Source organism: Epinephelus fuscoguttatus, linkage group LG5, assembly GCF_011397635.1.
Source record: "Epinephelus fuscoguttatus linkage group LG5, E.fuscoguttatus.final_Chr_v1".
In the NCBI taxonomy this organism is placed as follows: Eukaryota; Metazoa; Chordata; class Actinopteri; order Perciformes; family Serranidae; genus Epinephelus; species Epinephelus fuscoguttatus.
This window is the reverse complement of record NC_064756.1, coordinates 34,829,618-34,856,446: the sequence shown is the minus strand read 5'-3', so window position 1 is coordinate 34,856,446 and position 26,829 is coordinate 34,829,618. Positions and strand designations below refer to the sequence as shown.

At 39.1% G+C, this 26,829-nt stretch overlaps 2 protein-coding genes across 2 annotated transcripts; both read right to left on the bottom strand.

Annotated features, from left to right (window-relative positions):
• Positions 1-692: 692 nt before the first annotated feature.
• LOC125888770 (THAP domain-containing protein 5-like) lies at positions 693-6,037 on the bottom strand. The gene is made up of 5 exons (XM_049576356.1): positions 5,848-6,037; positions 4,306-4,489; positions 2,027-2,835; positions 1,369-1,555; positions 693-1,111 (listed from the first exon to the last, which is right to left on the bottom strand). Exons 1-5 carry the CDS (start codon positions 5,919-5,921, stop codon positions 992-994), a joined length of 1,374 nt encoding a protein of 457 aa, XP_049432313.1. The 5' UTR covers positions 5,922-6,037; the 3' UTR covers positions 693-991.
• A 1,231-nt stretch (positions 6,038-7,268) lies between these two features.
• On the bottom strand, positions 7,269-18,689 carry ppp5c (protein phosphatase 5, catalytic subunit). The gene is made up of 13 exons (XM_049577190.1): positions 18,558-18,689; positions 14,592-14,833; positions 13,704-13,851; positions 13,401-13,522; positions 13,249-13,314; positions 12,279-12,377; positions 12,021-12,126; positions 11,720-11,862; positions 10,476-10,563; positions 10,329-10,369; positions 10,044-10,222; positions 9,873-9,954; positions 7,269-8,425 (listed from the first exon to the last, which is right to left on the bottom strand). The coding sequence occupies exons 1-13, from the start codon at positions 18,652-18,654 to the stop codon at positions 8,363-8,365; spliced, it is 1,476 nt and encodes a 491-aa protein (XP_049433147.1). The 5' UTR covers positions 18,655-18,689; the 3' UTR covers positions 7,269-8,362.
• Positions 18,690-26,829: the final 8,140 nt, after the last annotated feature.

Genomic DNA, 26,829 nt, shown 5'->3' with positions numbered 1-26,829 from the left:
TATTTTGAGTACTGCAGTGGCTGTTATAGGTTGATACTATACATGCTGTTATTGCTGTAAAACAACTGATATGACTGAACAACTTTTTTTCTGAGAAAGATTTGACAAATAAAGTAATAATCTTACCAAAAAAATGTTATTTGTTTGGCCTTTGACAGATAAAATCTCTTCTTCCTGAATCTAAATTTACACTTCAAGCTGCTAACCAGACTTTTATGGTGCCAGAGTATGTATTTGTGAAATTGGAATTTTCATATGAAAATCATCTACACATTTGAAAGTTCATTTTCTAACCAATCGGTGTTTGGCTCATTGCAGATAGGCCGCTAGCTCAGGACCTGCTAATGTGTGCTTTTTCCTTTGTTATCTTAACATGTTAATGTTAAGGCAAAGCATGCAACATGCAAATGGCCCTATATGAAGCCAGTGATGGTTTGACCATTCTGGGCTACTGTAGAAACATGGTGATGCAGCAAGGCAGACTCCATGGATGAGGCCCCTGGTCCCTATGTAGATATAAACAGCTCATTCTAAGGTAATGAAAACACGACTCTTGTTTTAAGGTGACATACACTAAAGAAAACATACTTAATGTATTATATTCCATTTCTGACAATGTATCCCCCTAAATCCTTTAAACTGGACCTTTAATAGCTGAAATGTACAGTTACTATAGAAATGAAGCACAAGTCTAAATGGAAGTTATTTTTAATTTGATATGTATCATTAACAAAAACCATGAAGGTCAAATAAAAAGAGGTCGGAGAACGTTTGGGGGGGGTAGAGGGTGAAAACTTAAAAAAACATGTTCAACATTGTTCTGTATTACTCATCCATATTTGTGCAAAGCTCACAGCAGATCCAACAACACGCTGCCACATTTAATACACAGATCTCCTTTTGTTACAAGAAAAAAAACAAAAACAGGTAGTATATCACTTCTGCCAGTGTGGGCAGCAGACAGACACAGATGGGACGACTGCAGTCAGCCTCACAGCTTTTCATCTGTGTTAATTAGCGGAGTTAACAAGTATGCGCCATCGTCCTCTTCATAGATGATGGCCACAGTCTCACCAGAATCTGGCATTGTTGCACTAGTCTGTATGTAAGCCTGAGAAATACGAGACAACACAAGTCAATGCGCTGCTTGACATTTTCACAGTATATGCCAGGACTTTCATAAGTATTTGCCTCCAACACCTAATCCCCTCTGGCTGTGCTCATCGTTTTTATAAGTTGCATAATAAGTTTAATGGAGAATTCAATATTGCCCAATAAAATATTAGAATATACCTAAAAACTTGAGAATTAGAACATTTTTTCAAAACAAATGTGGGCTTATTTCATGTAAACACTTGAGCTCCTCACCCTCTCAAGCAGTTGTAGTCGCTCTTCGTTCAGCAGGTTGCTTTGCTTCAGCTGGCTGACCGTGTTCTCCAGTCCCAGAAGCTTCTCCAGGTGTCGGCGGTGTCGCTGCTGCAGCACCTTCACCTTCTTCTGCAGCTCAGCCACAATCGCCTCCAGCTGCTCCTTGCTCAGACTGTTCTTATGGTAGCTGCTCATGTAGGGAATGGAAAAAGATTGCATACGTTGTAATAGATAGAGAATATAGGATGGAACAGCATGATTATGTTTGAAGTTGGCATTGCAGGTGATTTAAAGCTGGGGTGGGCAGAAATCTGGAAATGGCAAGAAATAAATGGCAGAATTTGAAAATATGCGCATCTGTATTTGTAGAACAGCCAATAGGAACGCTCTCTCTTTAAAATGACCTGTGATTGGCCAAAGTCTCCCATCATGGCCTAAATCTACTACAGCCTAAAAACAGAGCTAAGAGGAGGTGCAGGAGACTAGTTTTCTCTCAGACCACCTGAATTACTATACAATCAAAATTTATTGTGGAAACCAATAATGCCAAAATCTGACTGCTTACTCCAGCTTTAACTCTGATCCCATTTGTAACACTAAACCCTGTGGCCAGCACCTGAAAATAAACATGTCCATGAGCTTGAGAGTCAATACTCACCAGTGTTCCTCCAGCTGGTGATCCTGCCACTCTATGCTGTCCTCCTCTGACTTGCCGTCTTCTCCCTCTCCCTCATCTGCGTCCAGTCTTTCCACAGTGAGGACCAGTGACGTGGATGAAGGTAGCACGTGTTTGGACACAATAGGCAGAGTAGAGGTGATGGGCTTAGAGCTCAGAGCAGATGACAGAACTGTATCCGGGGTGAAGGTGAACTCAGTAGAGGTTTTACTGGGGACAACGTTTGGTATCGTCTCAAAGTAGGCGATCACTTGAGTTTCATGGCTTCCCTGGACACCTGAGAAATCCTCTGTGGAGCAAGTCATATCTTCAGCACCTAGAGAGGCCACGGCCTCATCTGTACAGCCAAGTGTGGAGTCATTCATGACCAGCCCATGGCCCTGAGTTAAAATGGCAGCAGTGATTCCATTCAGAAGCTCATCCTGCCCTTCACCAGCAGGGCATTCAGACATCACCACCACCTCTCCACTGTTACTGAGATCATTAACTGTCTGGAATAAAGTTAAGGGGAAATTTGCCCTTGCTTCAAATCCATCCACTGAAGCCAGCTGGTTCAGGTCTGTCTGTACAGAGTGGTGAGATTCTCCTACATCACTTGACTCCACCAGGCTGGTTTCTCCCTGCTGCGATGGGTCAACAGTGATCTCATACAGGTGTACCGTGTGTAATGTACTCTCCATCTCGACAGCGTCAGCAGCCACTGTCCTGTCATCTGACAAGGCTATGCTTTGATTACTGTTAGTTCGAAGCCGTTTTGGCTTCCTTTCACTGTGATCCATCGCTTTCCGTTTCTAGAAAGAAGCAGAGTGTGTTTTTATCAAAACAAATATATCAGTTTTAAAGTTTAAGTTACAGCAACTGTGGTGGTGCACTCATAACACCGTCCTAGTAACTTCAAAGCATGGTAAGTCTTTGTATATTACAAATAATGAATTCGGTCAATACATGTGCAGATCTATTTGTCAGAGTGCCAACTAAAATGTAAAAAATATATATATTTCCAACTATTTATTGAACTACATTTTATTACATAACATTTTATTATGTTAATTAGAGAAAACTATCAAGGACCACCTCGGTGTTGTGACTCATCAGGATCACATAAAATCTTTTTAAATAAACTTTATGATGGCCCAAAAAAGTGGTTCCCTAAGAAACATTCCCATTTTAAAACATTTCAGTAAAACTTTGCTGGAAATAAGGGAAATTCACGAACAGTATATAAACTACAGTGCTTTATCTTCCCTGTTGCATAAAGCTTAAAATAATCAGAGAGCTGGTTGCTGTGGACCAACTCCTAAACATATTATGTTGCTGAGATAAATTTCCGGCCGATAGCGGAAAAAAACAACATTTGAATGGTACAAATGTTTAAGAACAAAGTCTAGCTTAATACTAGTTTTAGATATACTAGCTTTAGGTATAGTAGTATAGTATATACAAGTACAACTACTACTGCTACCAATACTAATAATAACAATGATAATAAGAATAAGAATAATGCTAATGATGACAATCAGTCTTAGGGAGTTGTTAATGGCATTTTGTTCAATTACTAGTTTAACTGCAATTAGCAGTAATTGGTTGGCTGTTTAACTACATTCAAACCCTCAGTAGCTTTTTAAGTAGTGAACTAGTAGCATGAAGTTCATGTTGATAATTTACTCTTTATTTAACTAAATATTCATAATACTGTAAATTATTACTTTTTGCCATTCAATGTGGCACAATGCCACAGCTCATTGGCCACCTGCTGTCTGATTAAAATCACCTCTGGTCTGCAACCAAGACAACTGTGTTTAAAATACCACGTATTTCCCTAGATGTTAAGCATTTTCCTGATTCCACCCCAACAACTGCTCCATATCCTTTCCTTGAAACAGATCAGCCTGCCCTAGTCCCTAAATCAAACACTCCTACTCTTTACTTTGCCTTTAGTTGTACCTCCATGTTACAGTAAGAGATTTCAGAGTCCAGACTGAGACTGTGATCATTTCCTGTGATATAGTTTGGATGTATTTTAACTATTTTTAAAAAATAGTTTTACTTTGACAAGCTAATCATTTTTGAGGGTAGCTGAGCTGTAGTTTAACTGCTCTCAGTTATGAAGTAGCTTGTAGTATGGTAAACTACAGTTTTAACACAGTTTCCCCAACACTGATGATAACATAGTATTCATAAATAATAATAATAATAATTTTCCAATATCGAGCAGCCCTACATTTTCAGATTAAGACTCCAGAGGGTTTCTTTTGTTTTACCTCGGCCTCCTGGAAGACTGTGGGTACTGCATCGCTCTCAAGGTATCGGATCCCCCAGCGCACCTTGAAGCACGAAGGTGCAAAATGTTCATGGCAAATATACTGGTGTCGAGAGGGAGTCCAGTTCTCACGTCCCATGTTCCTCAGCCACTGCTGCAGCCGGACCGGGTCCTGTAGAGGGAACCTAGAACACAACGAAGAATACAAATGTGAGACACTGATCCCGCTTGGGCTCCTTCAAATAAAATACTTTATTGTCAGATATAGACAAGTTTTTATTCCTCAGGTCACTGTGAATCCCATTTTCACTTTGAATGTAGGTTTCTCAGATGTAAGTGATTACTTTAAAATTCCCCATAAAATCATGGAGTGGGGTCATATTGTCAGTGGTGGAATGGAACTAAAGACATCTACTCAAAAGCTATATTCACGTATTGTGTCATTTTGACATACTTGTACTTTACTTAAGTATTTGGACTTGACAGAACTTTTTACTTCTACTCAATTACATTTAATGAGGGTACATTGTATTTTTTACTCTTTTACATTCATCTGACACTTATGGTCACTAGTTAGTTTTTACATTTTAAAAAAACAACACATGGTATGCTTATATGATGTGATGCCCTATATTTAACTACTATTCTACACAGCAGCATACAACATATTTAAAACTGACTCCATGTTGAAGAACATTAAAATGTTTTTCCATGTATTCATTACTGATATAAACAAAGTAATACGATATTCTATAACTGCACAATGAGTGCTTTTACTTTGGTATGGTAAATTTTGCCGATAATACTTGCTCAAGTACTTTTACTCAAGTAGCATTTTGAATTCAGGACTTGTAATGGAGTATTTTTTGAGTATGGTATTTCTATTTTGTCTTAAGTAAATGATCTTTTTCCACCACTGCATAATGTCTGTGACTCAGCTCCCATATAAAAATCCATCACAACAGTATACTTTGCATTTAATTTGAATATAACTTGCATTCTGTTCACCTCACACATGTACTGTATAGTAGAGTATAAATTATTCTTCTTTTTATTTAAGTAGCTACTTATGAGTGGCCTATTACTGTAAAACCTTTTTACCTTGTAAAAACTGAACACTGGAGGTACTGTTATAGAATATTACATCAGTGGAAGTGGAAGGATTTTTCCACTGTGGTTCAGATCCACAAAAATACAACTTAACTGCACATTTCCACAAATTAAACGCAAAATACATCTTAGCATGTGAATTTGCATGTCAATAAAAACTCAGTCAGCAGACTGGCTTACAGCCTCACATCATGATTCAATCAGGACTCAGTGTCTCAAAGGTCAAAACAAGGCGACACAAACTTTAGGTCATCATAACGCTGATATTTAATAACTAACGTTACAGTGATTGGTTTTAGTCTGAAAACATGTTGTATAAGCTGACGTTGTAAAGACTGACTCATCGGAGAGGAACACGTATCTGAAAGTTAGAGATGACGCTTCTCCAGCTCCACAGCTAACACTAACTAACATCTCAAAGACTGTCACTTACTTGTAGAAGCTCTTCCTGTCGCTCCCGTTTCCGGAGTCATTCTTGCAGTTTGGGACGGAACAATATTTTGGCATCTCAGGTCGGTTTTGTTGAAGGCTGATAATCTTCGTGTCCAACTGGGTTCACAACAAGGTGAAACTCGTGCTGTATGTTGTCAACTGGTGGCGCATAGTTGACGAGTGACGATCAGCTGTTTAGAGTTGTGACGTCAAATTAATGCGACTTTCGCCTTGAGAGAAACAGGCACTTATTTCCCCCCGTATTGTTTATAAAACACATAGAATGTCTAATAATTTAAATATATATTTAAATTAACATCATTATAAGTAATTCAAGCAAACCCCTGCCCACAGAGGTCAATGTTTTGTTTTGTTGTTTTTTTTTTAAAAAAAGAAGCATTGGTAGACAACAGGAGCACTGTGTAGGATTTATGGGATTTAGTGACACCTAGCGCTGAAACTCAGGAACTCCCGATTAGACGCATTCAGTGCTTATTGTTCGGGAAGTTTTTACCGGGAGTAGAATTGTTTGCAGAGGTCTCTTCCTTTTCAAAACAAATAGACCAGGTAATAAAAAAAAAACAAAAAACAGGTAAAAACACTGAATAAAGCAGTTTCACTTTACATATAAGTGTTTCGGTCCACACTGTGTGTCCAGAGTTCTGAAATTTGTTACTGGGAGCTGAATTATCTGCAGATGTCTTCTCTACTCAAAAACAAATTGACCTGATGATTTAAACCAGTAAAAACTGAATAAATGAGTTCCACTTTACAAATTAGTGTATCTCTGGTGCTGTTTGTGCTGCTCACTCAGCACCTGCTAATGTGTGCTCAACTTTTTCTTCTCTGGTAACTCAAGATCCAGATGTTCAAGAGGTTCTTACCAGGAGCAAATTTGCAAATCCAAGGATTGGAAAGAATGGTGCACCTTACTCTGCTTCTGACTGACTTATCCTAACCAATCCCGGTCCATTTGCCTAAACTTGACCAATTCAACCAAGGAAGGCAACAAGTACTAGCCAACCATAGGGAGAGTAGGGCGGGTCATTTGTTCCCTATCTAGATTCCAGGAACCGACTTATCGCAGAGGTCTCTTCCTCTCCAAAACAAATAGACCCAGTGATTTAAACTGGTAAAAACACTGAATAAAGCAGTTTAATGGTTAAAAAAAAAATCTGTTTTATACGCTGCTTGTCACAGAGACACTGTTGGCGAACACGCAAAAGGTGGAGTCCCTTGACGAGGATCTGCTCCTTATGTAGATATAAAGGGTTCATTCCAAGGTAATGAATACACAATTCTTCTTCTTTTCAGATAATCATTATACTACAGAAAATACATTCCATTCCATATACACCCCCCTGAATCCTACACACTGGACCTTTAATGGACAGAAATAAAGATATCAGCATGTTTCTAAAATCACTGGACTGGATTTTTTTTATTCAATATTTTTCTCCAAACATTACACGGAATCTTTAAATGATACAGTATATATACATACACATCAGTGTATTTCTTTATCTAAAAAGTTGAGGGCCATTGGACAATGCAGCTGTGCGTTTCAAGACAGGATTGCATTTTGGACGTTTGTGTACTGAGGAAATCCACACATGGGTCACCAGTAATTGAACGTGTGTTGGAGACTAGAGTGCCATCAGTGTTTGCCTTACACCAAAGCTAGTTTGGAGAGTAGACTGTGCGGGAGCTGCCGGGTGAGTGGCACAATGATGCTCGAGGATGAAAACATGGAGAGCAGCAATATCTTCCTCAACAGGAAGCAGTGCAGCAGTGCAAATTAAATGTTACCAGCTACATGACTGAACCAACTAAATACACCACTAATGGCAAACAGCACCTTTAAGAGTGTAGCCAGAGACAATCAATCTATTCTTTTTTTTGTACTGGGATCATACATGTAATCATTTTTGTATTCCTTTAAAATAATAAACAAACTGACATACTGTAGGTTAGTTTGTGAAACACTGATAGACATGCTGCTCTTAACCTGGTTTCCAATGCTCCAAGCTGTGTACACGGGCCAACAGTACAATGCTGGGTTTCAGAGTCACAAGACGCTTCTTGTAAAAACTGAACAATCATTTTCATTACAGATCTTTGGTACATATCAGCTATTTCATCCCATCTGCTGAGTATATTAAATATTTTAAAACCAAGCAGCTCCAAGGAGACTCATCTGAAAGGTTGGTTTCTTTACCCAGTGACGGAACACATGAGCGGGCAAATGGACAATGGAAATGGGGATTTTTCCAGTTCTAACTGATAACATGAAAGAATGTGCCCAGTTCTGGACTGGGCTTGTGTAAGTGATCTTTTCCCATCTGAACTACACCATGTGTTTTCTGTTTACAACTAGCGGAAGTTTGTTGGGGAGAGGGATCCCTTGAGGCTATGCATGAGCGAGAGCATGTCCGAGCACTGTAGGGAGTGAGGTGGCTGGGATGGTTCAGGTCAGATGGGAGGTCGTCAGTGTCACAGACAGATTTGTGTGGCCTCTACATCATCCCCAACTGCATTAGCGTATTGGCGTACGCCATGGGCTTGACATTCGGATGAGGCTGTAAAGGAGAGTGAGAGGAAGACAAACATTAGATCATATTTGAACAAGCTTTATAAAAGCCCTAAATTTATCATTATAAGGTCTACTATGCAGGACTGTCAGTTAATGTTTGTAAACGCGCTTGTCAGTGAAAGTGAAACTAAAAGCCAAGCCCAGATTCATTCTGGTTTGCTGTTTCGCCTCACTACATTTGCGTTTTCTGGCACAGAGTCTCTAGGAAGCCTGCTTATTACTTTCACCCAGTTGCTGGCTTTGTAAAGCCCCAACCTCACCTGAGTTAAATGCCTCAGCTAGTAGTCAAAGGTGGATTTGTTGTAGTTGTTTTAGATGTTTCTGTCTTCATACCAGTTGGTTCTGATAACATTTTGCATATCTCAGTCCTTCCAGGATTTTGTGGGCTATTTTTGGGATTGAGTGACCTGAAATGCCTGATTTCACAGCAGCTTTTCAAAAAACTGCCATGCATGTTGCAATGTTTTCAGGAAATTTTTTGCAATGTCAAAAAGTTTTCACTTACAAAAAAAAGTTTACACTTGAAAATTGGAAAAAAAAATAGTTGTAATGCTGTCTTGGATTCAGAGCTTATTGTTATGAGCATTCAGTATTTCCCAAAGAAGTAGAATCTACTTGTGATAGTGGTGGAGGGGGGCTGACAGCTGAGGAGACCTCTGCCCCTTTTGTCGTTTCAGAGAGCAGCTCTCCTCCTGCTCTCTCTGCCCGGTTAGCACCAACTAACACAGCAGCAGCAGCTAACATCCAACACCGAGCTATTAAACGGTCCCAACAAACTCACACTGACGCCTAACAGTATAACTCTGTAGTTAAACCCGTTAATAACAGTTGGCTAATGTTAGCCAGGAGATGCTAAAAGTTAGCCCTGTCACTGTGTATGTAACTGTCCCTGGCACAGAGCTCACACTTCTGCAGCAGTAATCTCATGATGAGCAGAGACAGAGAGAGCTGGACAAGGAGGGGCAGAGCTCTAAAACGAAGTAAGATTTTCCCCATTTTAAATGATCAAATTTGCAATTAAGTTGAGGTGATCAATAAATTTCCAAAGTCATACAAAATTCACAAGGACTGGCTGAATTTGCATTAATTGTTGTGGTCGCAACGATGTAACATCCTGGAGGGACTGATAACTGCTTAAATAAAGTGGCTGTAATGTGATACATCATTACAGAAGGAGATTTAGTTAATAACTTTGATTTTCAGACTGTCTGAATTTAACATTAAAAAACGGGGCTAAGCAAGTGGTAAATAAATACAGTGACGCTCCTGAGTACAGTATTACCAATGCTAAAATCCATTGATACCAAAAATGATTAAAATAGGACCCATCAATTAGAGGGCGTAATTCCACAACCAGTGGCAAACAATTTTTATGATGTCATTTCCCCAAACAGCTCTGATGACTGTTGCAATTTTGAGTCCAGGATACTGACCACAGCAGTGAACTGGTGAAATTCTGGCTTGAGGTCTGATCCCCTGAGGTGGATATAAGCTCCTTTGTTTCCCATCTGATCACTGTGGGAAAGCAGAACACAACAGTTCAAGTGAACAGCCTTAGTAACAATGGCCTCTACACTCTTAAGTCAGCCAGCATGATTACTTACCAGTAGTTGGGTGCTGAGAACACGGTGATGCACTTCCCTGAGTGAGTGACCTCGTAGCCCTCAGCTTTGACCTCATGACTACGCACAATGAAATCCAGCTTGTTCTGTTCCAGGAAGCGCTCTGTCACATCTGGCCCGAACTGACAACTCACTCCTCGCTTGCTGATTGAGCGCCCATTCTACATGACAGCGAGAGAGAGAGAGAAAGAGAGAGAGAGAGATGTAAAATCTTACCACTGGATCTCTGAGCAAACAGATCTAATGAGGTACTGAGTGGGAACTGACCTGAGGCTGTGGATCGGACCAGAGGAGGTCACACATGGGACCTGTGAAAAAGCAGAGGAAAGTGTTGAAATGTACCTGTTCTCCTTTCTAGGGATGATTTATTAGTGCCAGTTTTTTACTGATGCTGCATTTGGAGTCTGAACCTACCTGAGTCTGGAGGCTGTCTGTTCCTGTCAATCTTCCTGAGGTCTTCCAATGTGACACCATCTTCACTGAACAGTCCACCATGCATAACCTGAGGAGGAGAACCTCATTAAGACTATGTGCACAGCAGAAAATATCAAACCACTACTCCTGCAAAAATAACACCAGTCATCAGGAAGATTTGGGCAGATTATGCATGTATAATTTTTCCCATTATACAAAAAGAAAGCCCACACATCGTCAGTTACAGTCACTATATTTAAAGATGATAAAATAATCCATCACAGGCTGCACAGCCTGGTAGAACTCGCTTTGAGGAAACACACTGACTGTGATTAAAGGCCATATATATATAATGCATCTCTCCAGGATGAACATAAACGTAAAGGTAATTCTTGTTAGTCGTGTATCCAGGATTCCCGCACATTTTTACCAATGATTTTTCAAAACCTTCTCATAACTTTTCCATAATGTTTTATCCCATTTCCATGACTTGAAGTAGTTTTAGTTTTGTATACATTTATTTCTTATTAAACAGACCTCGAGTTTATGGACGTGTCTTGTATTTATGTTATGAATATGACTGTTCACTATCCCTAAATACACAAAGGTTCATCGCTGTCATGTTCCTTCAGTCTTCCCCCTCGAAGCAAATCTGTGACCTCACACACTGGCCAGATATTAACTATCCAGACATCCTGATCATGGTACCTGGTGGCCAACAGGTATTATTATTATGCTTAGTGTTGTCTGTAAATAACCAACCTGTTCATAGCCAATGGTTTGATCGCGGCTAAGATATAGTTGGACACGACAGTCCAATGCTGCTAAACTGTATGACTGTACTGCCTACCACTCAAGCAAATGTTAGCTATCCATCAATAGTAACTGTCACCAGTTTCAGCTAGTCACACATCTTATCTGTCTAAGATCTCAGTTTGAAAGCCTTGGTCAACCTGCTACACAACAGCATTTCTGCATTTTCCTGTTATTCAGTTATGTCCTGTTAACAGTTTTTCTAATTTCATAACATTACCAGGATGTAACTGACCGTGGGAAACTTGTGTAACTTTACTGCACTAAACCCCTTTTCAGGTTCAATTCTATCCTTAAATCCTTTCTGAAAAACAACACCAACTTAACTGCCTACAGAATTCAGTATCAAACAGACACTGGACGTGATGAACAGCAACAAAACCAGCTGTATGACCCTGTGACTGCTTTCAGCTCACAACGTCACTGCTTACCAGTACTTTGTTGTTGATACACTGTGCTAGAGGCAGCCACTGGAAGACCTCGCTGAACAGCTGGAACATCTGGGCTGTGTACTTGGCTTTGACCTCCCCTTCGAATCCATACATCTGGTTCATGTTGTCTGTCTCGTGGTTACCTGCATATAAAAATCTTGGTTAAACAACCCTGTTCAAATAACTTCATACAAAAGTCTGTAACAAAACAGTAAAAACCAAATAAAACGTGAACATGAAAAAGGATAATAAATTAATTTCAGTGTTGTGCTTTTTGACAGCACACTGTACGTGCTCTTACCCCTAAGCAAGTGGAAGTTGTCAGGGTAGAGCAGCTTGAAGCCAAAGAGGGTAAGAATGACCTCAAGAGAGAAAGAGCCACGATCCACAAAGTCACCATTGAACAGCTGAATCCTGTGGTTAAGCATTATGACGCACAAGCTCTGAGGCTTTTGGCCACTGTTGTTGTTTCAGACAAAGAGAGAAACAAACAAGGACGATGACTGCACTGAACACAAATCTCAAAGCTGATGGGTGGCTGTCACAAAGAAAAGGATACATAGGGGTTGGTATCTGAAGGGAGGCCGTTCAACTGGAAGATGTTGAGGAGATCGTAGTATTGCCCATGGGTGTCACCACAAATTGTTATTTTTTCTGTCTGTGGCAAAAAGAAACAGAACACCATAAATAAAGTCCCAAAAAGGGACAACTGTAAAAAACAACCATGAAAAATAACAGGAACATTATGTTTTATATTTTTATTTTATTATTATTATTGTTATTTTTATTTACAAGGGATGCACTGATTGGGAAATTGTGCGCCAGGCTTGAAGCCAATTTTTGTAGCAGCCAAACAGTTGAGTCTATCATGTGATGCCATTGGCCCCAAAACTTTTTCCAAAAAACTTACATTGTGAAAGAGACATCTGTAAATCAGAGGGTAATTTTGTTTGTGCATCACAACCCCCATGAAATTACTTGTTTTACTATCATCTGTGCCTCCATAGCAGTTAGTTGTGGCCACTGGCTGCCGACAGCTAACAGCTAACATTTATTAGCTCACATCCTGCCAATTAAACACAGATTTGTTGTTCACAATGTAACATTATCAGAGAAGAAACAAGGTGCATTCCCTGACGCGTCAATATTGAGTTAACTGCATCCTCTTGTCCCAAAGGTGTCATAAGGAAGATTTGTTCTTCCCAAAATATTTGTTACTGTCCCCAGGACGACCTTAGTTTTGAACCCCTGCTTTTGAGCCAGAGCATGAAAAAAATCAACCACTGCCATCAGTTAATGTCATCTTATTTACTGATAGGCCTATAACAGTCCACAAGGTTAATATCGGCCAATACCAATGCACTGGCAACAAATATGTGCATCACTAATATTAACTCTTGTGCTGTGACTAACCCCTACAGTCCTATCATGGGCTGATCACAGAATGTAAGGCTACTGTTGCACTCGTTCTACATGAACTAAAAACAATTTAAAGTCACTTCAGTGGTGATTCTCTGCAAAGTCCTCACCTCTTTTAATGTGATCTCAACAAGACTTGGTAGTTTCGATAGAACATCTTTAACTTGCACCAAAATCTGAAAGAGTGAGAAAAGTAACTGTTACTGCAGGTACAAGAAAACTTCCTTAACTTAGTGTATTTCATATGAACAAACATGTTTACCTGATAAGCACACTTTCTGTGCAGTTTCTTCTGGTCCTTGAACCAGTCCATCATCTCCTTCATGAACTTTAATGTGACCTTCCCATCTTCCAGTTTGGGACCGACATACTCATCCTCAATTGCTGCAATACAATATCGTCTTAATTTCAGATCAAAATTAATGAAGTAAAAATTAAATGTTCACTACAATATATTTTGCATCATTAGTTCCTGTTAATATGATATATACAATTACCAACTAAAGCACCTTATGATTACAGATATAAATGTATATACATTTGTACAATAACATGGGACACTTACTCATGTTTTCGATGTCCAGTGAGTCAACAACAGATTTTTTAATCTCATCGCTGGCGATGGCTCTCTCAAAAGCCTTCTGTTTCACAATCTTGTTACATTCCTGATACTTCATCCTTGCATCCTTGTCATTTGGTCGAACCCTCACTACCTATCATCACAACGAGGAAATGAAATAAATTATTCACACTGGTTAATCATCAACTGGCATCGAGGCAGACAGGGACACTGACTCAGTGCAGTTGCAAAGACCAGGATACAAACGGCAATAAATGTGCATTAAGTTTTAGTTCTGCAGTTTACACTGGATGAAAAATATGTTTACCATTCACAGTCAGACAGTGTTATGCACAATACATCTATAGATCTATGAGTAAATATAAAACTAGCTCCACTCTCTTATTGCTTCAAAAGGATTAACTCTTATTATGGGTTGTCATGGTGCTTGGTCCAGTTTGTGTGATAAATTGCTCTGACTGTGGCTGAGCTTTGCAGGTCTTTGTTGCCAAAGCCTTGTTATATTTATATTGCTTATTATGAGAATAGCACAAACCACAATAGACACCACATCAGCTGTGGTATGAGCACCTTCAAACTGGATCTAATTGGCATCATGACTGGATTAAAGGATAATCCCTATTTTAGGCTGTTAAGGCCACACGATGGGTCTAACTCATGGTGACACATCAACAGATGGAACAGAAAAGCTTTTTCTTTTGACAAAATTACAAAAAAAATTATGATGGTCACACTTCAGACTACAAGGCAGTTGAAAGTGCACAGCTACTTACAGCTACTACGTGTATGAGTTCTGTACCGGTTCTAAGGGTACTATATTGAAAGTGTTTGGTGAAAACGTGGCTTAATAGTCAGAGATGATATACTTCTTACCGTCTCATAGTCCTTAAGTGCAGCCTTGAACTTGCCCAGTGCCATGTTGGAGGTGGCACGGCGGTAATACCCCTTGATGTAATTTTTGTCTATCTCCAGGGCCTTCGTAGCATCAGCCAGGGCATAGCCATAGCACTCTGTGCGTAGGTATGCCAGGCTCCGGTTGCTGTAGTAGATGGCATTGGAGGGATTGACCTCCAAGGCCTCTGAGTAGTACTTGATTGCATTTTCATAGTCTTTCTCTGAAAAACAAAAGTCGCATCTTCACTGCAAAGTTCTTGGTTCTATAAAGTACCAATAAAAATGTTAGAGACAGTGCAGATAGGGCGGGTTCATTTTTTTTTAATTTCAGACTAGAACTGTTGACAGATTTTGACAAAAACTCCAGAATAAAATTAGTACAGCGCAACCCAAATACATTGTGACGATGTAACGATATTCTGTATATGATTATTGGTGCATTATTTATTATTTAGTTTTAACTAAACATTTAATCTACAGTATGGGAGGGTGATATAGCATCTAAGAGGTGATGTTAGTTATGCATACTTCACTCATTTTACATTTCTAACAATCATGAAACTGCATAACTAAGTCCAGAAACAATGTTTTAGCTAAATCCCAATGTTCAAATAATCCGAATCACAAAAGACTCATAGCATCAATATACAATCATTCATCTCCAGCCCACACACATATGAACATCTGTGCATGGATGATTGTGCACACGTTGGGGAAAAGAAAGTTATGAGACACAACGAAAAACTTCCTTTCCTTTTTTTCAAGACGTATATAAGGCATTTAACCCTTATTGGATAGGACGGTAAGGAGTGACAGGAAAAAGGGGAGAGACTGGGGATGACATGCAGCACAGGGCCTACTGTGGTAAGGATACAACCTAAATACATGGGAGGCATGCTCTACCAGGTAAGCTACTGGGGTGCCTAAAAAGAGAGAGAGAGAGAGAGAGAGAGAGAGAGAGAAACACCTTTAATCCAATTAGTGTGCATAAGATACGGAGGTGGCTGCTGCTAACCCAGTGTGCTCCTGCTCTACAGCCACACAAGCTTTTCTCTGTGACCTTCGTGTGTGTGTGTGTGTGTGTGTGTGTGTGTGTGTGTGAGAGGGATGCAGAAACTACACACAAATGCTAAGTAGCCAATATCACTGCCATGACACATGCTATTCTTATTCCCACTCTGTAGGGCTTAACTTGATCGCTAAATATAGCATTTCATATTGTCTACCAAATCCTGAATTAAGACTCCATAAGTAAATTTAGTTTACAGCTTATCTCAGTGAAATGTTAAGTGTTTGACATGAATCTACAGTTCTTGTGTCTACCCACTTGGGCGTACCTGTTCATTATTGTTGTTGTTGTTGTTTTTTACAATTACTTGCATATCAGTTATAAATAAAACACTTCGTGGACAGATCATATGCTTGCCTTTTCCAGTATATGTGATGGCACATTTAAACCGCAATTGCCAGTTGATTTTGAGTCTTAATGTGTAACTATTTAACTCTATCCTATGTTTATTTTATACATTATACCTCAGACAAAATCAATCCTGCCCATCCTACAACAGACAGCCTTTCCAAACATCTGCTCTTACTCATCATGGTTTCAACCCTGTCAATGCAAGGGCCTCTAGAAATCCCAATCCTTAACCTACAGAGAGCATGTCTAAAGATACCCTCTTTATCATTCATAATGAATGACTTTTTTAGTGATGCTTTTCTTTTTCAAACTGAGAGTGGTGGAGTGTAACTAAGTATATTTAGTAAAGTAAGTAAAGCAATTTTGAAACTATTTTAACTTCACTTGATTATTTCTATTTTATGCTCCTTACTTCTACTCCACTACATTTTGGAGGCAAATACAGTAATACGTTTTACTGCACTGCATTTATTTGAAAGCTATAAATCACTTGTTCCTTTGCAGATTCAGATTAATAGAGAGTATTTTTCATTTATTAAGCCAAATGTCACAATTTCTCAAGAGTCGATTGAAGGGTCATTCTGACACCTAGGTGGAGGGAATATAAATGAACACTAGGTTAACTGCATCAGGGTAATTCTTAGTGATTTCCGTGCAAGAGTTTTGCTTGCCTGAAGATATCCTAATGCCCACAGGCTTTATTTTGTTGTTTTGTTTACTGGTTTATTTTCATTGAAACCCCATATAAGACCTAATCCCATATATAAGCGTATTTGTTTATTAGTGAAGGGGCATTTGTTTATTATTTTTATTATTACAGTATTATAATTATTAGGGAGGCATTTTTTCATTGTGAAGGCTTTTATGAGATTTGTCAGTGCCACCACAAAAATATAATATTTATGATTATAGGTGAAAATGAGTCTTATTGATCCCCAGTAGGGAAATTCTGGTGTTGCAGCAGCACAACAGTAATATGTATAGATACAAAGCTAAAGCATTTTTTTAAAAAAAAATAATTAATAAGAACTACAGAAAACACATACAAGAGGAGAATAAAAATAGAAACTATAAAAGAGCAATTAGAATCAAAAGTTCAACCACGCAGCAGTATATGAAGTAATTAAAATTAGCCCCATCGTTACCAGCTGCAACATTAAAGGAATATTTCATGCAGAAAAATGACCATTTGTAAATCAGTTAATCATGCAGTGTTATTATGAATTTGTGAAGGGAACTTTTTCTCTTGTATGCCTCCACTGAAAACTGAACATATCGATTTATTGGGGACCACGTCGAACAACAGCATAACATTATATCAGTTCATCCAATTACAAACTCTCACACAACTCACACAACGAGAGCATAGATAAGTTTCACTTTGAGCTCAGTTTTAAACAGGAAGGTTTTTAGCAAAAATTAACTTCAAGGTAGTACTAAGCACACACTGGATAAATGAAATTTGGATTATACCACAGAGTTGTGTAAGAGTTTTTAAATATGTGTTCTGATACAAGTTAATGCTGCTGTTTAATGTGGTCCCCAATCAATCAGTAATTCTATGTTTGCTGTTTTCTGTGGCATGCAAGAGTAACACAGCATGACTCAGAGATTAACACATGGTCATTTTGTGGATGAAGTATTTCCTTAATGTGATGAACACATTATTGTATGGATAATTATAATCCAGTACAGTACAGTACAGTATATGTGAAAATGACATGGATGCTTCTGCGTAAGTGCTACTTTGGGTTTAAGTATGATTTGATGCTAATACATTCGTACTTGTACTTCAATAAAATTTGAAAATTACTTATAACAGTGTATTTTCACGCTGTAGTATTGCTACTTTCACTTGCTAGTAAAATATCTTAATACTCCCTCCACCACTTTAAACTGAAGCATGTCTTCGACCCAAAGGAAGGTGCGGTGTTACTTCCTTTCAACATGAACTCACCTAACTTTAATAAGAAATGGACAAATCTAAGTACAGTTACCATACTGAAACACTGAGTATACCAATATAAGCTAAATATAATGTGACTGCTGTTAAACCGAGACTCTGCTGCTGCCCTCATGTTGGCTAACAGAACATTATGAGTTACATCTGAATCTCACATTAAGCTTCACGATAACATGACAGCATTCAATACAACCAAACAGGCGAACACACCATGCGGTTAAAAACCATATACGGAAATAAATGTGAACTGTTCGTATGGTGTATCTATGACATGCGTGATGGCGCGGTTTAACATCTATGCTTTAGCTGCTGCTGTTCTGCTGCCTGCTAGCTAGCGTTAGCTTAACCAGCTAATTTCAATACAGTGCAGCGTAATCCAATGAATGGGGTTTACAGATAGCATGCTTTCACAGCAATGTTAGCTTAGCTTAACAGTTAGCTGCCGGCTCCGGTTTGGAGTGTAGTGCTGCACAGTTATGTTGCTACTGTAAGTAATAGATGCATCTTTATCTGTTACATACAGCTGATAAAAGCCGTTGACTTGACAGGTCTGTCACATTACCTTTAAAGTACTTATTCGCCTTCTCCTTCAGCAGCTCTGCATCATTACCTCCCTCCGCCATCTTCTTCTCACTGACGTAATCCGGTACGTGCGCCATTGACTGCACAGTCGTAAAGGTCGTAAAGTCTTTCTTCAGGTTGTTATTGTTGTCATTGCTTCAATTGTTCAGATCATGGTTCAGATTCATTTTTGAAGTTCACTTCAGAGAATAAAATATTTTAAGATTAACTTTAGTGAATAATGATAATGAAAGTAACAAAATTGTAATTGTAACCAAAGTTAATTATTGGTGTTCTTAAATTGTTTATTACTTAAAAGATTAGAATAAAATGAATTAAGCTTTATTTCATTGCACAGAATAGGTATATAGGTACTATATTGCAAAGGATAATTTCAATCAATGCTAATAATAGGCTAGTCATAATTCTTAGTTATATTAAATTAGTGTTGTTAAAATGTTTATTACTTGAAAAAGACAATACACACCAGTGAAATCAGAGAAACTTTAATACAGATGCGAAATCAAACTATAATGAATTTGATTGAGTCATTTTTATTTAATAAGCCTAATACATATAAAAATATTATAAAAAATATAATACACCAGTTCAGGTTAAACTATCTTGTTTGGTTAATTCTTAGGCATATGCATGTTATGTTGACGTTTTTGTGCCTGTGAAGGAAGCTGCATGTTTTGGGATGGGTCTCCTTATTGATTGTGGCTATGTTTTGTTTCCCTATCCAACAATAATTTTCTTTGGTATTCGATTTAAATAAAATGAGTGTGGGAGCCTGAGAGATGCTATGACATTTTTTAATACTACTAACAGCTTATTTTAGTTTATTAAACAGCAGGGGTCAGTGTAGACCTTCACTGAAAAATCAATGAAGTTAAGTAACATAACAGGTTGGGTTTGTAGGCATTCATTAGACTGCTGATATGTTCATGTGAGGTTAACCAGAAAAATGCTCAGATGCTGAGTAATGTGTTACACCAAGTCATTAGTTAAAGATTAGGTAAATGATTCACGAAGGAGCCAATTTCCCCTGGCTTGTCTGGAATTAAGACTTAAATTTTGAGAGATGCCTTTTTTCCTCAAGTCTCTGCCTCTCTGACTGAACTGCAATAATATTTCAGACAATTAAAATGTGGGCCTATGTAATGAAAAAGTACAATATCAGTCACATGTCCTTTTGGTCGTAATCCAGATGCCTCAAGGCTAGAGGATGTTGCAGTGGAAGTTTCCTGCCATCTGAACTCAGCAATGTCGGCCTCTGGGCAACCACAGATATGGCATGGCGGGGACAAATGTGGCACAGGTGCACATCCCCACAACTTTACTCACTCACACATGGCATCTGACGCACCCAAGCCTCATATAACTGGTTTGCAAAAACATCACGCAACCTTTAAACAGAAACACATCCAAGATGAAACACCTTTCTTTTGCTGAAACTTCACACTGTGTGCTGTGGTCAGTCAGGAGACATCAGTCTTGTATACAGTGGCGCCTCCATGTGAGGGGTGTGGTTGGGGTAGGTCATAGACCCACTGATACAGTTGCCCCCACCAACAAATGCTGTCTTTAATAGGCTGTGGCACCCTCATAACTTGACATATTTTATGGATATTTCATAATGTAACAATAGTTGACAATAACAGCACAGAACAACTAGTAAACTGTACAATTAACCCAAATAGTGAACACAATTATTGCAGGAAGTTTGTGTAAAATGAGAGATTTGGATGAATTTTAGCAGATTATTTCCTGTCAAGATTGAATCAGAGATGAGTTTTCCTGACAGGGAACTTTTTATGCAATTCTCTGTTTGTATTATGTATACATGTCTTTATTTTTTACAATCATACAAACTGAATGGGCTTCTTTTTTGACAAGTTCAGTGTTTTCTCCTCCCTAAAACTTGGCTATTGTTCTAATGGCTCTTTAGTTGTTTTAATTTCAGGACCAGGCTGTGTAGTAAAGTAAAACCTGTGTGAATATAGCTTGTGTTCTGTCTTCAGTGTGCCCATGAGATTTTGTGAGAAGTTTATGTCATGAATAATAATCTAAACTTTAAAAATAACCAATTAATTTAGTTTTCTCCACAGAAATGAATGAAGTTCTGACATAAAGGTCCACTGTATATTTATTTTTTAAGCTTTCTTACACTCCTTAAAATCAAGAAAGCCTTGTGACCCCCTGTAAAGCTTTGGTGACCCCACAAGGGGGCTGGGAAACCCCAAGTTGGGAACCAGTGACAGAAGCAATCCATTGGTACCAACCATGTTGGCATAGCTTGTCAGAAAGGGGGCTTATTATTGCTCTGAAGTTAGGCTCAATTTTGGTGAGGGAACAACCAGCATGGCCATTTTTAAAGGGGTCCCTTGAACTCTCACCTCAGAATATCTGAATGAAAATCGGTGGGTACTTACTTCTGAATGCAATTCCTCAACTCTCCATATTGACGTATCGTTCAACTAGCCCATATAGACAATTAAAGCAGCATGATCATATTCCTGAAAATGAATTATAGCTTTTGGTTTTGGTGTGCCATCCCAAGTTTTTCAGTGGCCCCATCTGACCAGCCCTTTGAAAAAAATCTGGAGGCGCCACTGCTTGCGCACCAGAAAGGAAAAGTCAACCCTTTTGACATATAGGTTTGTGGTTTGGTGTGTTTGGGTTTTAGATGGTAAGGGTTAGAAGTTCAACAGAATGAGAGACGCTCTGGAGAAGCATGTGACACAGAGGATACAGCCCAGTCCAGTCCAGTCTGCTGCTTGACTCACAAGAGACATCCCGCAGTGAAGAGTAAGAGGCCAAGCAGTCGGGTGACTCACTGTGACCCCTGTCGAGTGCTTACTAACCCCAAAGAGTGAGTTCACTTTCTCTTAGCAAAGAGCACCTATGACTCGTCTTTCACTCTGAGCCATAACACGTCTAGCTCTGTGATGGTTTTACTAGTAGCGCTTGAGGGAGGGGGAAAAAGCTGACGTTACAGCCTCAGCCCCACATGAGAGTAAACGCAGACAGTGAGTGGGAGAGACAGTGTGGGAGGGAGAGAGGTAGAGAAAATCTGGCTTGCCGGGAGGACGGAGGAGGGAAATTGCTGTCCTCTTGGGTGCACGATGCATGAGCGTGGGCTTTGGAGGGGTCCTGAGAAAGTTAAAACAAACATGAGTGGAGGAGCGCATAGATATACGAGCAACCAGAGAAAGAGACACGTGAAGGTCGGGGGGGAATGTGAGTGACATTCCAAGGTCGCGAGCCAATGAATGATGAGGCCTCCGAGTGAGTGGAGTATATGTTACATAGACCCTCTTTCTATTTATTATCCTGTAACATGTAAAGCCATTGCATAGTAAGTGTTCCAAACACCCACTTTTACTCTTTTACTCCACCCCTTTAACGTCATGGTGCCAGTATTTTGGAGAAGCTGAAACAGTTTTGCTTCCCCTCCTCTGCTTCACTCTGTCCAAATAATTCACTAATGAGAGCTTGACTCCAGGGGGTCTGTAGGGGGTCGCACTTATTTGAACCATATGTTTTTCTAGCGGGCAGGGCAAAGGACTTCAAGCAAAATTAAAGATAAATTTTGGGGTGGGAGGTGGGGGGGCTCATCCTCTTGAGCGCCACCCTTCCTCTTATTTCTTATTTCCCTCTTTCTTGCCTGTGAGCATTTTTTTAAGATATCTCTTTGAGTCATCTACGAATCGTAAGGATTGCTCACATTACAGGGCTGCATTACAAACTCTCTCCTCCGTGTACCTCCCGTTGATCAGTGCGTAAATCACCATCCTGAAATGACACATTGCATGTTCACTGGAGTTATTTACAGGGGAGTGAGGAGTTGGAAATTTCATGTCACTGGAAAAAGAAACATGATGCATACCTGCCTGAAACGTCTGCTGCTGGCTTTACCTTTCCACATTAAAACCCCTTTCTGTTTCCTGCTGTGTTTCTTGGACTTGTAACCAGGGTGGTTCGGGGTGGGGACTGGAGGCGGGTATAGAAAGCAATTGTGTTTATATTTTGTTGAGCCTCTGTTTACATTTCTTGTAGGGCTGTTTTAAGTATAAAGCGAGGCTGTTACCTTCAGTGGCAGCAATGAAATCAGCTGCAGTATATATGGCCTGGTGAGCAGATATGGTTTTATAAAAATATGATTGTGTTTATTGCTTTGTTTGTTTCTTAAAATTCTTTTCTAACTTTTGCATTTAAAGGCACAGTTTGGAGTTATTTAATAGGGCTTCAGATTAAAAGGTTGTGACTGTTCTGGATGAACTTAAAGGAATACTTCACCCACAGAATGACTGTTAGTTAATCAGTTAGTCATGCTGTGTTACCTTGAAACGGTGAAGAAAACTTTGTTTTTCTCGCATGCCTCCACGGAAAACAGCAAACATATTGATTTATTGATTGGAGACCATCTTAAACAACAACAAAACAACATCAGAACATCTGTTAACATACTCTCACACAACTCACACAGTATAATGCAAGTCTCATTTATCCAGTCCATGCTCAGTACTTCCCAAACACATGCATTTTTAAAACCTTAGTTTTGGAGTTTGGCTTTGATGAAAGCATACCTTTTATTTTCAGTTCAGTTTTATCAATTAAGAGGTGGTTGTTTTTTTTTAGCTAAGTTCATGTGTCTGAACATACGACTGGATAAATAAGACTTGGGGGGGTGTAATGCATTACAGGCAACGCATTTAAGTAAAAAAGTATGTATATTTTTATTTCTAAGGAACAAGTACTCTGTGTGTTCCTGTAATTAAACTGTACTTCTATTCTTTAGTATATTTTTGAGCTGGTAATCTACACTTTACTACTCTACATTTGCCATTTATGCCTTCATTACAACTTGTCTGTTCTAAATGTGGGGACTAAGTGTAGGGGGGAGAGCACGAGAGGAGCACCTCCACTGCAGATGCTAATTTGCTCAAAAAGAAACCATGATGCGATGATGACAGAGTAAAACCCAGAACAAGAGGCAGCTTACAACAACAAAGCCTGGCCACATCTGACCACAATTTTTATACCAAAATCACAACATTTACATGATGAAGTACTTGGAGTGCCTCCCAAAGAAACACTGAGATCTATGCATTGAAAACTCCTAACCTCCGCAAGCTAAATGAAAAAAAGTAAAAATGTAGTTTGCTAGTTTAGGTGAGCATGTGTAATGTTAATCTTTGATGTTATGATAAGGAAGAGAGGGCAGTGAGAAAGAGACGGAGAGACAGTAGGAGATTGTTCATAAATGAATAGACTATCCTTATTTGTTTGATCAGCCTACCTGCTTCATTTTAAAAAAAAAAAAAGTTTTATCAACACGTGCTGTTTTTCATTATTTTGCACTGGAACCTTAAAAATATTAAATGTAAAGTACCTTGTACTTTGAGTAATTTATTAACCAGGTACTTTTTTACTTGAGTAGTTCTCTCAAATTGTATTTTTCACTTCTACAGAGTCATTTTTTATGAAAGAAATAAATATGATGTTACTGGATATATCCATAGTTTGATAAAAGCAACTGTTGCAGTGGGGTTTGAGTTGTTTCAGTTGACGTTTTGAGCTTTTTTTCCGCTATAAAAATAGGGAAAAACTGATAGTTCTTGCCACAAAAAAAATTGGTTGTTTGTTTCTACATAAAAGCTTTGAGACAATTGAAAACAGAGAGAAACCCGTAAATTGTCTCAAATGTGTCCAAATGACTCTCCCATCCATCATTAACATCCCTTTTCATTTCAGCACTTCGATAACAAAAAGCAGGGTTTTTTTTAATGTATTAGAACAGACTGTGAGTTTGCACTGGCATGGGGCTAGTTTTTGGAAAACATTTCCAATTGAGCAGGCAGTTTTGACCTGAGAACTAACACAATAAGGAGCTGCATTAGCCATTGAAACCACAGCTCCATACCTGAGTGTAAGCCCACACACAGCCTGAATGGAATCAATTCTTGACGGTGGAAATGTGAAGCAGACTCTGGGAGGTTGTGTTTTTTTATGGCTCGTACCCAGCAGCCGCCTCCGGATCGACTGGCACCACAGCCTTGTTAAAGGAAATTTAGAAAATGACCGAGTAAACAGATAATTACAATAAATAAAAACAAATTGCTAAGGGAAGTGAAAGCAGCCCAGATTCCTGAAAAATTAGATTAGGATGAAAAACGACTTTGCAGTACGAACTCAGTGTTTGGCACAAGTCTAGCCTTATTTGGCCGTATCTCTGGATGTCATGATAATTAACTGCTTTGTGTTTTCTACTCCTTTTTCATTTTTCCTTTGGTTTTCTCTGTGTCTGTGTCATCAGTCAGGACTTTCCCTTCCACTGTCATGGTCATCTTGATTCTCACCACACACACGCACCCCTCTCCCCTTCACATCTACTTTTGCCATCATTCTCTCATTTATATGCTTTCTGCATATCCTCCTTTCTGTTTCTTTTTTTCATTTGAAACAGCACAAGTGTTTGATGTGTGCTGGGCACAAGAACAAGGGATTGGATACACACCCCAAACAGGAAATGAGAAATTCAAGCAAATAGACCCGTGTCTGTGTGCCTCTGAGAGAAAGACAGAAGCTCGCAGGGAGGAATGCAGATAGATAGAGCAGGGCAGACAGTGGAGGATGTGAAATAGACACACTGAATCAAGAGGCTGTAAATGTTGGAGGTGAAAAGGTTGTTAGTGAGCATGAGGAAAGAGGGAGGGGAAACACCCTGAGTTTAATATTTATAGACAGTGACCACCCCAGATGAAGCTCTACATCGCCCAATGACATCAACCACCCTACTGAACTCAGCAAGGATCCAAAAACTTTCATGTAACTGTACATGTGATCTTGTACACTTTGCCTTAATTTTCCTAACAACACCTTTTCAGTACACCAACAACTCACCTAAAGGGAAATTTCGGTTTATTTCAACCTGTCTCCTATCGTCCTAAATTTGTTTCAAGTGACTAGTGACATACAAATAATAGTTAGCATGTTAGCCGTTAGCCTACAGCCGTAGCGTCAGACCTGTTAAAACGTAAGTGAACGGGCAACCTTCAAGTGCAAAGTTAATCTACTAAACAAGCTTTTTCTCCACAAAGACCGCCTCATATTGTTAGCATAAATGTCAGAGAACATATAGAAAACGACATGTAAACATGTTGTCTTACCTTACCGGTGTGCTGCCATGTTTGTTTGTTTGATTTTTTGGGCATTTTTAGCCTTTATTTGATAGGACAGACAAGCGTGAAAGGGGGAGAGAGAGAGAGGGAGTGCGGGCAGCAAAGGGCCACAGGCTGGAGTTGAACCCGGGCCACTGCGGCAACAGCCTTGTACATGGGCCACCACTAAGCCACCAACGCCCCTTGAACTTGAAATTCTATGCCATTTATGAACTTTGGACCTTTGACCACATCAAGAACCCCTGCATCATCCTGAAGTCATGATCAGATAAAATGGGACAGTCATGTTTGTTTTTTAAATGGTTAAATCCATTTATAAGTTCAGTCATTGTTCATTAAATCATTCATGTAACATGTGGCTATTCATTAAAAAAGATCCCCCAACTCTTCTGTCTTGCTATTTCTGTTCTGCCTGTTTCCTTGGTTCCACATTGTCTACAGTGGACATGCGTGCATGTAACAGTTATGGCTAATTCTGGACTATTGTGGTTGACATGAACTCACTGCATCATCTCTGACATATTTAAAGTACCGAAAATATAATGTGACAGGGTGGCACACAATAGTATAAGTCATAAATTTATGGCACCTGGTTGCCTCGATTTTACCTAAATGTATTAACTACTCACTCAAAACCCTTTCCCATAAAAACCAATATGTATTGTGAAAATATTTTACAAGTCAAACATCTATTAAAATGCAACATCCTGCAATATTTGATGTTATACCCTTACTCTTTTAGCTGCAACACCCTCATAAACAAAGTGAAAATCAACATGCCACGTGGTTCACCTTTCAAGTCCTGGGGCCACAGCTTTTTTTTGACCCTTTGCTGTGCTCATCCTTGTTATCTTGGCCCAGTCAAAATTATTGTGTCATGTAATGGACTGGACATTTGTAGAAAAATTCAATAACATATTTGTGATGATTGGCAGCTAATATTTAAAGAGCCCAAAATGTTAAACCTCATTTGACCCATTTTACCTGATGTCCCAGATTACCTCAGCGTGATTTCTTTTGTTATGTTTGTCATAGACCATAACACATTAAAACAACACAGAACTAAGTTAATACAATGGTTATCGG